Source organism: Dermacentor silvarum, chromosome 4 (genome assembly GCF_013339745.2).
Source record: "Dermacentor silvarum isolate Dsil-2018 chromosome 4, BIME_Dsil_1.4, whole genome shotgun sequence".
NCBI lineage: Eukaryota > Metazoa > Arthropoda > Arachnida > Ixodida > Ixodidae > Dermacentor > Dermacentor silvarum.
Window position 1 is genome coordinate 52,006,210 of NC_051157.2, and position 13,123 is coordinate 52,019,332.

At 42.7% G+C, this 13,123-nt stretch overlaps 1 protein-coding gene across 2 annotated transcripts; it reads right to left on the reverse strand.

Moving 5' to 3' along the window:
- Positions 1 to 497: 497 nt before the first annotated feature.
- On the reverse strand, positions 498 to 12,792 carry LOC119450027 (vacuolar protein-sorting-associated protein 36). Of its 2 annotated transcripts, XM_037713368.2 has the most exons (13): positions 12,311 to 12,792; positions 12,128 to 12,190; positions 11,995 to 12,065; positions 11,823 to 11,937; positions 11,699 to 11,767; positions 11,484 to 11,600; positions 9,901 to 9,978; positions 8,604 to 8,738; positions 7,984 to 8,049; positions 6,602 to 6,666; positions 3,966 to 4,050; positions 2,954 to 3,030; positions 498 to 671 (listed from the first exon to the last, which is right to left on the reverse strand). In XM_037713368.2, exons 1-13 carry the CDS (start codon positions 12,404 to 12,406, stop codon positions 575 to 577), a joined length of 1,134 nt encoding a protein of 377 aa, XP_037569296.1. In that variant the 5' UTR covers positions 12,407 to 12,792; the 3' UTR covers positions 498 to 574. The 2 variants fall into 2 exon arrangements, with proteins under 2 accessions (XP_037569296.1, XP_049521546.1); XM_049665589.1 differs by having other exon boundaries at positions 11,823 to 12,065.
- Between the last annotated feature and the right edge of the window lie 331 nt (positions 12,793 to 13,123).

Consider the following 13,123-nt stretch of genomic DNA (forward strand, 5'->3'; position numbering starts at 1 on the left):
GGGAGAGAAAAAGTGTATTCGGAGCATGGTTCCGAATATAACACTAGCTGCTTTAAAGAGCTGATAATTTGTCAATGGGGGGAAATTATGTCTCACGCTATATCCATGTGAATGTGGTATTTCGCCAGCTTTCTACAGGCCCAGGGAAGTGTCTCAGGAATCAGATTGTAAATTGTTGCTTTCCTCTGTCGTTTAGGGACATCTAGCTGCATTAATGAAGGTTTTCTTTGTTTATCCTGGCCAACCCAAGGATGAAGAGTAGTGTCAGGTGTTTAAGGCTTCAGTTGCGAGGCCTGGCACAATATGTGGAACATAACAGCATTTAAACAAAGTCATAAGAGAGCTGTAAGGGCATGAACACATGCCTGTTTAGTTGGTCATTGTATTCTTCCACGTATACAAGCTGTATCTGTTACCTTATTTCAGCCTTTAGGCCAGTAAAGAAATGACACTAGTCAAGGCTCTGCAATACCAATAAAAAATGAGGAGGGAAACAACACTGTCAACAGAAACACTTTATCAGTTTTGCACACATCTTTACATTCACCCAAGTACACGAAGAACAGACAACCATTTAGTCCACCTTCTCCAGGAACAGGTTTGGGTAAAAACTGAGGCCTTCAACAGAGTCGTCCCTGCATACCAAGCCCTTCTGCTCAGCACAAATTAACCTGGACAATAAAACACAGATGCATTCATTTAGTCATTTGTTTTGTTGCTTATTTATTCATTTGTAGTACACTGTGAATGTTGTTCAGATCCAATAAAAACCCATATTGAAGCACGTATGAAGGCTAATAGGAAGCATCATTAATAAGGAACAACAGATGTGGCCAAAAATTCCAGTCATTATTAATATGAAGAACAAGTAAATATGCATTGAGGACATGAAAAGCTGGGAGTCACTGAGTGCGGCTGTTAGTGCCAGATGATTATATTAGTTAAAGGTGTAATGTACTGTAAAGTTAGTTTATGATGGCAAATTGGTTTCGGCAGAATTTGTAACTGGCCCTGTTGTTACGAATTTGCAATCACACAACTACAATGCCATTTCCTTTTTCAAATATATTTACATGCTAAAAGAGGGGCTACGGCTTGAACAAACTTCTTTTTCCCTCATAGAATCGCATATCTCATCAAGTACCAAAGCTACAGAAGAAAGACAACCATAGGCCAAACACTGCACAACGCAACCGCAGGGTGAGGATGGCACTGAGGCTTTATTTCTGTGTTAACTTGTGCCTATCGCAGCAGGTGAACAGGGGCTCATCAGAGGCAATGAAGAGAATGAGTGAACAGCTTGCAGGAATTTATTTTACCGATTGTGGGGTCTCACACATGCTCTTGGGACAAAGGAACGATAACACAGTAGTGCAAACAATCAAAAGGGCACTTATTGCACCTTTCATACACTAATACATGCTAGCCGAATTACTACCAATAGAACATTGACATGGGCGCGCGACAAATCAAAGAACTCCGACTCACCGCGACCAGATAGTGAACGAATATGTTCGCCCCACGCTATGACAGCATCGCCTAGTCGTTCACATGTACGGTCACGCGAACGGTGGCACGTTCGAACGATCCGTGTTCGTCCTTACCGGTGCCCTAGCCACGCGAAACGGTCTCACTAAGCGTGGAGCAGCGCTCGCGCGGGACGTCCGCAGCGCTCACCGATCCCAACCCCAAGAGAGAGCGCCTTCGACCCCTTGCTCCCAAGCCACCCCGCCGTTCAGTGGCGCTAGCATCACGACACTCGCGCCATCTCTCTCAATGCGCCGCAACCACCACGACCGCCGCCTGCGCTTAGTCACGCGGAGAAGCCGGACCACAGGAGACGCGAGCCATGCAGGGAAAACAACATCAGGGGACGCGTGAGAGTCGCGCATCCCCACACAATACACCTATGATCAAAAGTGTGCCCGCGTTCGCACCGAACGCGTGCGGCGTTGGTGAGTGTTGCCGGTGCCTCTGGGGGCGGCTCAGAGGTTTTCGACGAGATCAGAACGGGACACTCGTTGAGCAGCATCGGAAGTCTTTACCACCTTCTCACCTCACAACAGGTCAGCAAAAAAAGAAAAAAAAGAGGGGAAAAAAAAAGAAAGGTGTTTCCTCTATGCCTTGGCACGTAACTTGAAACTGAAGACTGCAGTTCAGACTTGGCATATCACAAACATTATACTGAAGTTATCAATTTCAGGCTGTGAGTCTGAGAGGCCAAGATTTTTTTTTTTTCACAAATCCCATAGTCTGCATACTTTTGATCACAGGTGTAATTGTGTGTGGCTTTTCCATTTTCTCAAGCTCACTGGTAGGGCTGTTTATCATACCATTGAGCTGTCTTATATGTGCAACGTGTACTCAAAAAGGACAGTAGTCCTATACAAATGCCTTTCTCCAAGAGTCACCTGAAAGGAAATTTCACTACACTGCCACAAAATATGCTGGTAATGGTACCCAGCTGGTAATCTTAGTCGTGAATTAAAAAGTAACTGTGATGGGAAGTGCCAGTTCAATATCTTCTGACGTTATTGTTTTTTTTCCACCATGGAAAACCAGCTCCTAGCAATCAAGGAGCAGAAGGTGAAGACAAGGCAATTTGGTGAGGAACAGAAAATTGCATAGTGGGGCCGGGGTTGAAGAGAAACACTTGACATGGTGCAAGACATGGTGACAGGTGCCCTGTGCCATTCTTTGCCTTGTTACATCATAAATGAGTGCTTGTGCGGAGCCCAATAATGTCCTCAAAAAAGCACAAAATATTTTCTGGATTAATTGAAGCCTGGGGGACAAAATTCTTGTACTGAAGGAAACCATTGAGACAACACACAAGGAGTTGAGAAGCCTCTATGGCTGCTTTCTTAGTGTCATAAAGCAGCACTGAACCATATAACAGCATTCCAGATGGTTCACTGCTTCAATACTCATGTGACAACAGTGTAGTGCTCACCTTTCTTTGGCCAATATGACTGAAATGTGAATGAGGGGTGAGAGTTGTTCAGCTGACAATGAACCATGCTCGTCAATCTGGAATAAAATAAAACAGTTACTGAAGCTTTGGTTGCTGCAGTTCTTTTGCAGTTGTGAAACGCACGAAATGCCAATACAAGATATAAAGCTCTATCAGTACCGTAATCAAGGGTTTGAATATCAGGGCTGCTTCACAATTAGAAAATATAGACAGCAAACTCAAAGATGCAGGAGCAACCCAACCAACCAATATTTATTCTTTCTTTTTTTTTTTTTTACTCTTATCATTTGTGCTGTTGAGGAAAGGGGTAAGAAACCCTTACAAGCCAGTGCTTACTGGTGTACCATCTTAACAGTTTAGTTACCCCACGTGCATTCTGGCAGTTCCCACATGTCTAGAGTAGGCAATCAATAAATAATTCAGAATTTAGAGTGAACAAGTATATATAGAGGTTCTCAAAACCATCTCATCCAGCACACTGTAGTACATTACAAACAGCAGTTAGGAGAAACTTCAGACACTGCAAGATGGAATTCTCTAAACAAAGATGATATGAACGGGCATTGCCAATAGCTTGCTTTCCGTTTTTATAATATTACCATGATCAGCCATTGTCAGAAACAGTTACCTTGAGACCACAGCCAGGCCAGAAACATGCTTCTCAGGCACTTGGAACCATTTTGAAAGTTACACCAAACAGTGGTGTAGCCTTTAACAGTGTTTCTGCTCGTCATACAGATGTAGTGTTACTGTCCTTGTCTCCATCACTGTCATCATTTTTCTCCTATTCTTTTCTTCCCTGCTCTCAGTGTTGAGTAGCTATCCAGAGCCCTATACACGAGACCTACTTCTCAGCTTTTTTTCATATAAACTTTCACTGTACATTAACAGTTTCCTATGAAATTAAGATCTACTTCATGTACAAATAAACAGGTGTGATCTATATTTTCATCATAGAAAACCAACGGCATTGGAAGAAATGGGCACTTACCAACTGTCGTGTCTCTGCACTCGTTTTCTCGTCGTTTTGCGTTGCCAGTTTAAGCACTGTGACTCCACTTCCAAACACATGCAACCTGTGGATAACCAGTAGCGTCCAACATGTTACAGAAAACAAAGCTCTCACACTTCACATTTCAATCATATAAGTTGTGCCAGTGTCAAATCAGCTCAAGTTGCTTCACAAGTCAAAAGCAACAGTAAAAAGGCTTCAATGAATAGAACAAGAAACATTGCAGATATACCAATCTTGTAATGTTCCGAGCGCATGCGCACCTCATGCGAGTACTACCAACTGTCAGTAGTCTTTGCTGCTTTGCTGCTCTACTTATGTTCAAGACAACCTTGAGCAGAACACTGAGATGAGCAGCACTGTGCATTTTGTCACATGATTTCTTGAGGGGTGCAACTTCTCAACGCTGCTGTTGTACTATCTTTTTACCCTCAACTTCCTGCCCATTAATCTAGAATGTTAAATCAGCCGGTCACTGTAAAACTACAAAAAGGGGGAGAGCGAACGAAACAAGAAAAAAAAAAAAAACTACAAGCTTTTGTATATATGCCAGTAAAGGCTGGCATAAATACCACATAGTAAAATGTGCAACAGCCACGCTAATGTAGCACCCGCATCCTCAAATTTAAAAGAAAAATTCCCCCAAATAGTTTCAAATTTTACTTACATAGAAGCTACACCCCAATGTTTAGAGAAAGGTTGGTGAATAAAAAGCAGTCTTCTAGTATGGAAATCGGAAAGCCCAGCGTAGCAGCTTTGAGCTGTAGCTACAGTCATACATTGAAGAATTTTGCATATTCTGGTGTTACTTATCTCACTTCACATGGGCATACCGTATTTTCGCGCATATAACCCGCACCAAAAATTTTAAAAATATGTGAATGTCCGCGAGCGAACGCGGGCAAAGTAATGTCCTGTGGCCGTATACACACACGCAGAGAAAGGCGGAGAACGGGCAAGACTATAGGAGATGAAATAGCAAATTAGTAGAGAGCTACACAGAGTAAGGATAGTAGTTTTATCACCTGTATAAACTTGGACATGCAGCAGCACCAGCAACGCGCAGAACTGTTGTCAACGCCGTAGCCTAGTTTTGCCCGCGTTCGCACCGAACGCGTGCGGCGTTGGTGAGTGTTGCCGGTGCCTCTGGGGGCGGCTCAGAGGTTTTCGACGAGATCAGAACGGGACACTCGTTGAGCAGCATCGGAAGTCTTTACCACCTTCTCACCTCACAACGTTTTTATATAAATAGGCATTTGGTGGCGCAGCTAAACGTCGCCTCCCCTCCTTCTCTCCTCTCCCCCTACGGACTTTCGTGCGTCAGAAGGAGTCGCGTTTGCTCTATATATATAGTGATTGTAAAGGAGGAAAGAGATGCTTAATTCTGCAGCCCTTCATGGAGCACGGCGCAAAAAGTGCGATTGCTCTCTGCCGTGAGTTCGCTCCCCGTGAAAGCACGCGTCCATGCGCCCTTTCACTCGTACATACAGCATACGGCGCGCGGCGACGATTTCATCGCCATTGACGTCATATGGAACCTCAAGGCGAAAAAAAAAAAAAAATTCGCTTTGGAGTGTCCATATAATTCCTATCGCAATAAAACATTAACAGTAAATAAAGTAACATTAACAGTAAATAAAGTTAGGGTGCAACCCGTTATACGTGAATTTTACTTGGAGGTGTGGCTTCACGGCAGCGCCGCACGCACTGCCATGTAGCCACACCTCCAGGCAAAGTTCTCCAACATTTGGTCTTGTTATCTCCAAGAGAATCCCACCCTCGCCCACCACTGCATGTTGAAGCTCCCGTCTCTCTTCCTTTATGGTCGTCCATTCTCCTCCTCTTTACGGGTCGGCATTTTGCGAATAGTGCATGCGGTGCTGGCGAACTCTTCCGTCACCCGTTCCCGCGGCTTTCCCTCGGTCCACGCAAAGCACTTCGCGATACGGCGGAGAGAGAAATCGCTGTTTCCCATGCGAGGGCTGCTCCGGCCACACTGTCATACTCTGTCGCGTGAATGCTAGCTGCAACTGCTAAGCGATCCGATTCTCTTCAGATGTCATGTGACCGATTCAGCCATGATCACGTCCGTCGTATGTGAATCCAGCTTTATCAGCATTGCCGAAGAGGGCGGAACAGAGCCGCTGGCCGAAGATACTACGTGGACAAGTTGTGCATTCGTGGATAGAATGTTTTTGCAAATATTTGAGCGGTGTTGCATGCAGTTATTTCCACGGGTTATATGCACAGGTACTTTTTCTTTTTTTTTCTTTCCCGGCTGTTGTAATTGGGGGTGCGGGCCAGGCTATACGTGGAAAAATACGGTATGTAGTAGCTTCATTTTATGATGGCACACAGTTCAATTTTCACTAAATCATTATACAAGAAACATTGTGTTTTTATCCATGTAATGGCTGCACCCTAGCCTTTTGATAGGAAATCTTGGAAAAGAGGGTGGGGCTATTAGAGGAGCCTATACAGTGCCCACTCAGAAATTGTGACGGTGTGTCAGAAAGGCTCTCAAATGCACAATGTATCATATTGAACAGCTGAGAGGTCTTTTTTCACTATTAAACTTTACATGCTATTAAGTTACAAAATGATATGTTGTTTACCTCAACGGTAACTGTAGCGACTCCATAACCTTGCATGCATTCAGAAGGTCCTCTGGTGATAAAAGCTGCATGAAAAGTAAAACATCACATTCAGGCCCAACGCTACATCCAGGTACAGTGGGTGCTTGTTCTCGTAAAACATTCTACGTTTTATCCCTCAAATGTACTGCACCGAAATGCTGCTCAATTAGAATGTGGCCGTCGTGGCCAAGAATCACATCAACAACATTGTGCTTATGGCATTCTCCTGCCAAGACAAAGTCAGCGGTTTGATTCCTGGCTGCAGCAGCTGTATTTCAACGAAGGAGGAATGAAAAAACACATGTGTACCATGCTTTGAGTGCACATTAAAGAACCCCAGGTGGTCAAAATGAATCCGGAGCCCTCCACTACAGCAACCCTTATCACCCACATTGTAGTTTCAAGACGTTAACTCTTTCCCTATCATGGGAAAAAAAGGTGTTTTTTGTATGTCAACGGCAGATGTTTATTTCTGAAGGAACTACTGCCCTCAATATTTAATGTAATACATAAACAGAAAGCAAAATTAATGCACTTTTCACGCATAAAAGTTTTATTAACGAGATGTATGTCATAAAAAAGATATAAATTGTTAAAATCAAGATTGTGCATAAAACTGAACAATGTTTGTAAAGACACGCTTGTATCTACTAAGAAAAAAATGATACGAAAATTATGAGATATACAAAACGAATATATTGCCGTCTATTAGGCACTATCTCTGAAAAAAGTCAAAATTTTTCATTGAACAGGTATTCCGCTACAAAAATTTAACTGCAAGCACTACGGTTGGGTGTGCAGGGCTGCGGCCGCCGATGTTCCGGGCTGGTTTGCATCGTCGTCGCTTTCAGACTCAAAATTCAACAAACAGGCAGCGTCCTCTGACTCGCTGCTATTCTATGTATTCGATGTATCGATAAGATCAGCCGCAGAGGCAGCGGAATCGCGATATCTGTGATCTCTCAAAGCGCGCGTGCCGTTTCCGGAGCCGGACATTTTTGCGTTCTGCTTTGACGATCGCGAAACTTCGAAGCGCGTTTAAAAATCATCACCTCGCGGGAAAAAAGCGAACTGCTTAGAAAACTAATATATAGTTCTCCTCCTTCACGTCCGATAGCGCAGTATGTCCGTGAGCGGTGCAGAAGGTCTTGAAAGCAGCGTTTCAAACCATCGATAGAGGGCTAACGATGCCCAATGGGCACGGTACAGAAAGAGTTAAACCACATAATGTAAATGTTTCAAATTAAGTCCAAAGTGAGCCCACACAGTAGGACATTTTGTGTTAAGAGGATGCTTTCTACTATTCTAGAATGCATTCTACTAAAAGAATGCTGCCAAATGCCAGACACAAAAGATCTCACCTCTAGGCCCCTTGCTCTGTTTATCCTACAGTAGACATCCGTAAGAGAAATAATCCCTCCACTTTCCTATTAGAAAGAATAATCAAGTTAGTCAATACTGTTTGCACCGAGTCTGACAATGACACAACCTAGAGTTATTCCCTAACCACACTGCCATGTCACTGCATCTTACCAGCCAATATACGAACTGACATAAGAAAAACCTAAAGAGAAAACATAAGAGAGACACTTAATGCTAATTAGGCATGAGCATTAGCAATATATAGCCAACAGCCCAGTGTACCACATAAACTTGACAGAAAAGCAGTGCTCTTTGACAATCACAAGTATATATTGTACACAGCTCTCATTATGAAAAATGACAGGCAGTCACAGCTACTGCAAACAAAAATGTTAACATAATGACTGCTCAGAAATAACAGTCTCCTAACCAGCACAGGATTATCCCACACTACACAAATCAACAGCAGCGAGATGACAGGAGGGCAACTAAAGGTAACACCAGAAGAGCACAAAGGATTTATTAATAAATGGCTCCTGAAAAATCTGCTCTGAAAAGTCTGTACAGGCCAGACAAAATGTTAGATGAACACCCAAAGAAAGGCCTTTGAAACACACACCTGGACAGGTCCCTCCAGAACTTCAGCGAGCTGCTTGGCAAGCTCTTGGTAGTAGTTAATTCCAGATCCATAGGCACTTTTTGTGACTGGATCACTGATTCCCAGAGACAGCAAATGAGACTTGAACATGATTGTCTGTGCAGACACAAGAAGGTAGCAAGAGTTGGTGACAGCCACGAAGGAAAGCACATGAGGAATCGGAAGCTTGGCATTGCCATCAAAATGAACATATGACCAGGAAGCGTGATAAAAAAAACAGCAGTATGGAGAGCTGGGCTAGATGGAATGAACGCATTTTTAAAATCATGGTTGGTATAATGTGAGGTCTCCATTTGCTTGATTCTATTTTCTTATGATCTACCTCAAACTAATGTTATCCACAAGAACAGAGATTAAAGGGCACATGTACTTGTTGAGGGTCTTCATTAAAAAAAGGCCAACATGATAACTACATATTTTAAACTGTCAATCTCATTACTTGACTGTGAGATACAGCTGCTCACTGATTTAATGTGATGCGTCTTGATGGCATCTGCACCCAGGTTGGTTCTACTATATTTATTTAGTGTTGCTCCATATTAAACATTCAATTGTTGGACACCACTGTGTCCTGTGCTCCTTTTTTTTGTGATGCCGTCCTGTAATTTATTTATTCTTTTCACTGTTTTAATCAACACAAGAAGATGTGTGGGTGACAAGGCAACATAGAATGCATCTGGTAGCTCGAAATGCAAGTTTCCAGCCGTGTGCTTTGCTAGTAAAAGGACAAACAACCTGACCACCAGACATGCATTGAATTGCACACAAGTGCTTGAAATTGACTGCCTGTTCCTGATAACTGTCAGCAGAAGAGTCATGTCGAGTACATGGAGCATCCTTTATTGTGCATACCAACAAGTAGAAGCACATAGACGGGACCATGCTGACATAAAATTTGCATAGAGATCAGTATTTCTTGTCTTGCATATTTGTTTGAACTTGTTCAGAGTATTATAAAAACTTCGCTCTCCCTCTACGCTTAGCTGTCGCCAAGTGCCACCCTTGGCGACACCACATTTTTTACTCGTTGACGTGCATTAGATACATGATGCATGTTGACTTAAAAAAAATGACGTCTACAGCAACAAAAAGATCTGATTTTATGACTTACTGAACAGAACTACTCTTTGACACAAACAAAAATGGAAACTTGTGAAGATATGGTTGTAGTGGTGAGTAGGGGTTGCTGGTAAAAGAATATATGAATTACATCTTTATTGGAAAGGCTGGCACTTTAGCCTAAGGTGCTCACACTTACTTCATCATCAGTCAAGCTACTTCCTTTCTCCTTTAACTTCTGTGTGATACTTTTGGACAGTGCCACCATGTCCTTCGCCTGTAACAAAGCACAGAGAACAAAGTAACAGTTTTCTTTTGTGCATATGTGTGTATCAGTTCAGGTCACATTAACCAGAGCAATAAAAAATGCTGCACTCAACTAGATCTTTTTAAAAACTTAGAGGAACACTACAGGAAAATAATAAGCAGAGCTAGATTTAAAGATTAGGCTTCTGTAATAATGAATCCATCATTCGTAGCGAGAACAGAGGTTTTGTAAGCGAGAAAATGACGAAAATTTAAAATCGGAGTGGCACCACCTGTGGCAGACCTTTCACAGGACGTCAGCACTGGCTGATCCAGAGAGAGCAACATACAAGGAGATACGTGGAAACTATGCCGACTTGTCCGTTTGGCGTGGGCAGTTCAAACTGAGGAGCAGCAGCAGGACCTTTGGCAGCAACTTTCTACACAACTAAGAGATATGTTGGCACACAGAAGGTGATGATATACTTCTAGACAAATAATCTATTGATCTAGCTCAACTTAATCCTTTAGTGTCCCTTTAAGCTGCAGTTAAGCTGCAGTGACCCACACCTGGGTTACATAACTAATATGACGATTATAATTAATTAAAATTAATCATGACACAATAATCAACATTTTTAATAAGTCCAGCTGTTGTTATCAAATTTAAAAAAAAAAACAAGCAGATCATGAAATATTCAAACTAAGGCCCAGTTCCGAGATTTGCTTGTCAAGCACATGTAAAAAAATGAAATTATAAGTTGTAAGCTTAAATGTTAGGCCAAAACCGAGCGATTTAAGAAGAATGACATTGCTCTGTGTTGAGGCATGCCGTACAAAACCATTCTAACTTTCTTGCTTTTTTTTATAAAGCTCTTAAAATTTAACTAAAGAACATGCATCACATTAAGCTGCAGTGTTTGTTTGCGTAATAATGTTTCATTTATTAATTTCATAATAATTTCATTTTGTTACATGTGCTTGACAAGCAAATCTCGGAACTGGCCTTTAGCTTGAATATTTCATGATCTGCTTGTTTTTAAAATTTTGATAACAGTAATAATGTGAGCATCCCAGGAAGTTATACAATGATGAGTGGATTTTGACATGAATAACCTAGTTTCTACACATAACAAAGGCTGTACAAACAGAAGTTTCTCATTCACAACTTTGCACAGAGTTCGAGGAATTGTTGCAAACACTTTCAGCTATAACAGTGAAATAGGGTATATATTGAAACTGCAGCTTTTTTTTCTTCTTCTCAGTGTAAATGAGTTTTTTTTTTTTTTTTTTTTTGTGAGAGAGGGCTAGCATGAATTCCTGCCTTTGTAATCAATTTCGTTCAGTGTCTTTGTGATTCAATGCTGCATAATCAGTAACATGTATACCATTTGTGCTTTCCTGCTTGCGGTAATAAGTGTCATGTTTTCACCACATCACTTCATCACAGTTCATGACTACATACATTTGTGAATACACATCTGCAAGTACAGCAGTGACAGTATTACAAAAGCAAACAATGATAACGACACTTGCCATTTCCATCAGCTTGCTTAGGTCTTCGAAGGCTGCCGATATATTTTTGTCTGCTTCGTCATGCTTGGCCTGGATCTGACGTTCAATGCCAACAATGCCAGTGCGAATCTTTTTGCCCTGTCAAAGCAAGTAAGTTACTATGTTCCAAGGCGCTCTTGTATCCACCTGGGTCACTGTCACGTTTAGAAATGTATGATATATCTGTGCTCACTCACTCGTGAATCCACTGTCGGCATCTTCAGCCAATCTTTTCTTTGGAGCGCTGCTTGCATTTCCTGGTAAAACTGATGCCACAAACATAAGCGCAACTATCATAGTACGCGCTATTGTGCGTCTTACCTCCGATGAGCCTCCACTCCGAAAGGAGAACCGCACATAGTCGAAGGGACTGCTCTGGACGACGCCAGCATGTTTCTCGTCAGTCGGTGGGGAGACGTGGACCACTATCTTGGCGCTGTGGTGCGCCAGGACATTGGTTACACCACAAACAGGGTTTCCACAGCAGCCGTACCTTTTACTCCAGCTTCCACTCTGTTCTTCGATAAGTATGATGAGGCTCAGATGCAAGCTTATCCGCTGTTTCTGCATAAAAAGAACAAATGAAAGTAAAGTGACCCTGCTGAGGTGATCACGGCGACAGCTACCTCAGGTCCTGTCCAGTAGACTTGATGCGAAGTCAGTACCAACTCGCCTCCAACGAAAGGTGTCTGCAACGATCACACGTTAACGTCAGCCCCAGCAATGGCAACTAGCAACAGCAGTTTTTCATGCAGTATTCATGACACAGCTGGCAAAGGGCGAGTTTCATCTCGCCTGGAGCGCATCACCTTTCTCTCACCGTCGTACAGTGCTACACCCGGCTGTTGCCGAAGGATCACTTCGCCACTTTGCAGATTCTCACTGGACCACACAAACCTATTCATTGCGACCTTCAAACAGGAACTGCAGGAACTGTCAGATCCATCTAAAGTATAATGTAAGAAAAATCTATACACATTAATTTGATCGCAGCACCACTATGCACGGCACACCCACTGCACAAGACAACCAGAGACAGACAACCACAACAAAGCGATCTCAACGCCACCCTAACTCAACCGAAGACCTCAAAGAGAAAGTTACAAAGTAAGAGCCAAAAGTTTAGTTTATATTTGCTTGAATCATTCTGAAATTTTTAGCAAACTACAAAAGAATTCCAGAAGTAACAATTAGTCATTGTGAATCAGAAATGTCGAGATGCAAGGAGGCTTGACTCCGAGATTTCCAACAACCATCCTAGTTTAGCTATGCGCACATTATGGCCTCGCAGATAACAAGCTCCCGAGAAGTTGTCTCTGGAACCTGTGCACCGGGTAAGAAATGTCGGAAACCGTTGATACTGCTGAGAGATGACGAAAAGACAACCCATTAAGATGTGCTTGGTTTGCGGTGTACGCAATAAGGGCAAGGTTGTTGTTGTTGTTGTTGCCTCAAGGGCAAGGTGTGCGCAGCGCCGGTCGCGCACCTGCGCTACGAAATGTCAGTAGAGTGCATGCATTGCGCGCGCCGTGGTAGCTGTGTGGGTGAACTGCAGGCTTTACGAATAGCATGTAATGAATTACTCGTAATCAATTACAATTTCTCGTAATATTGTATTTGAT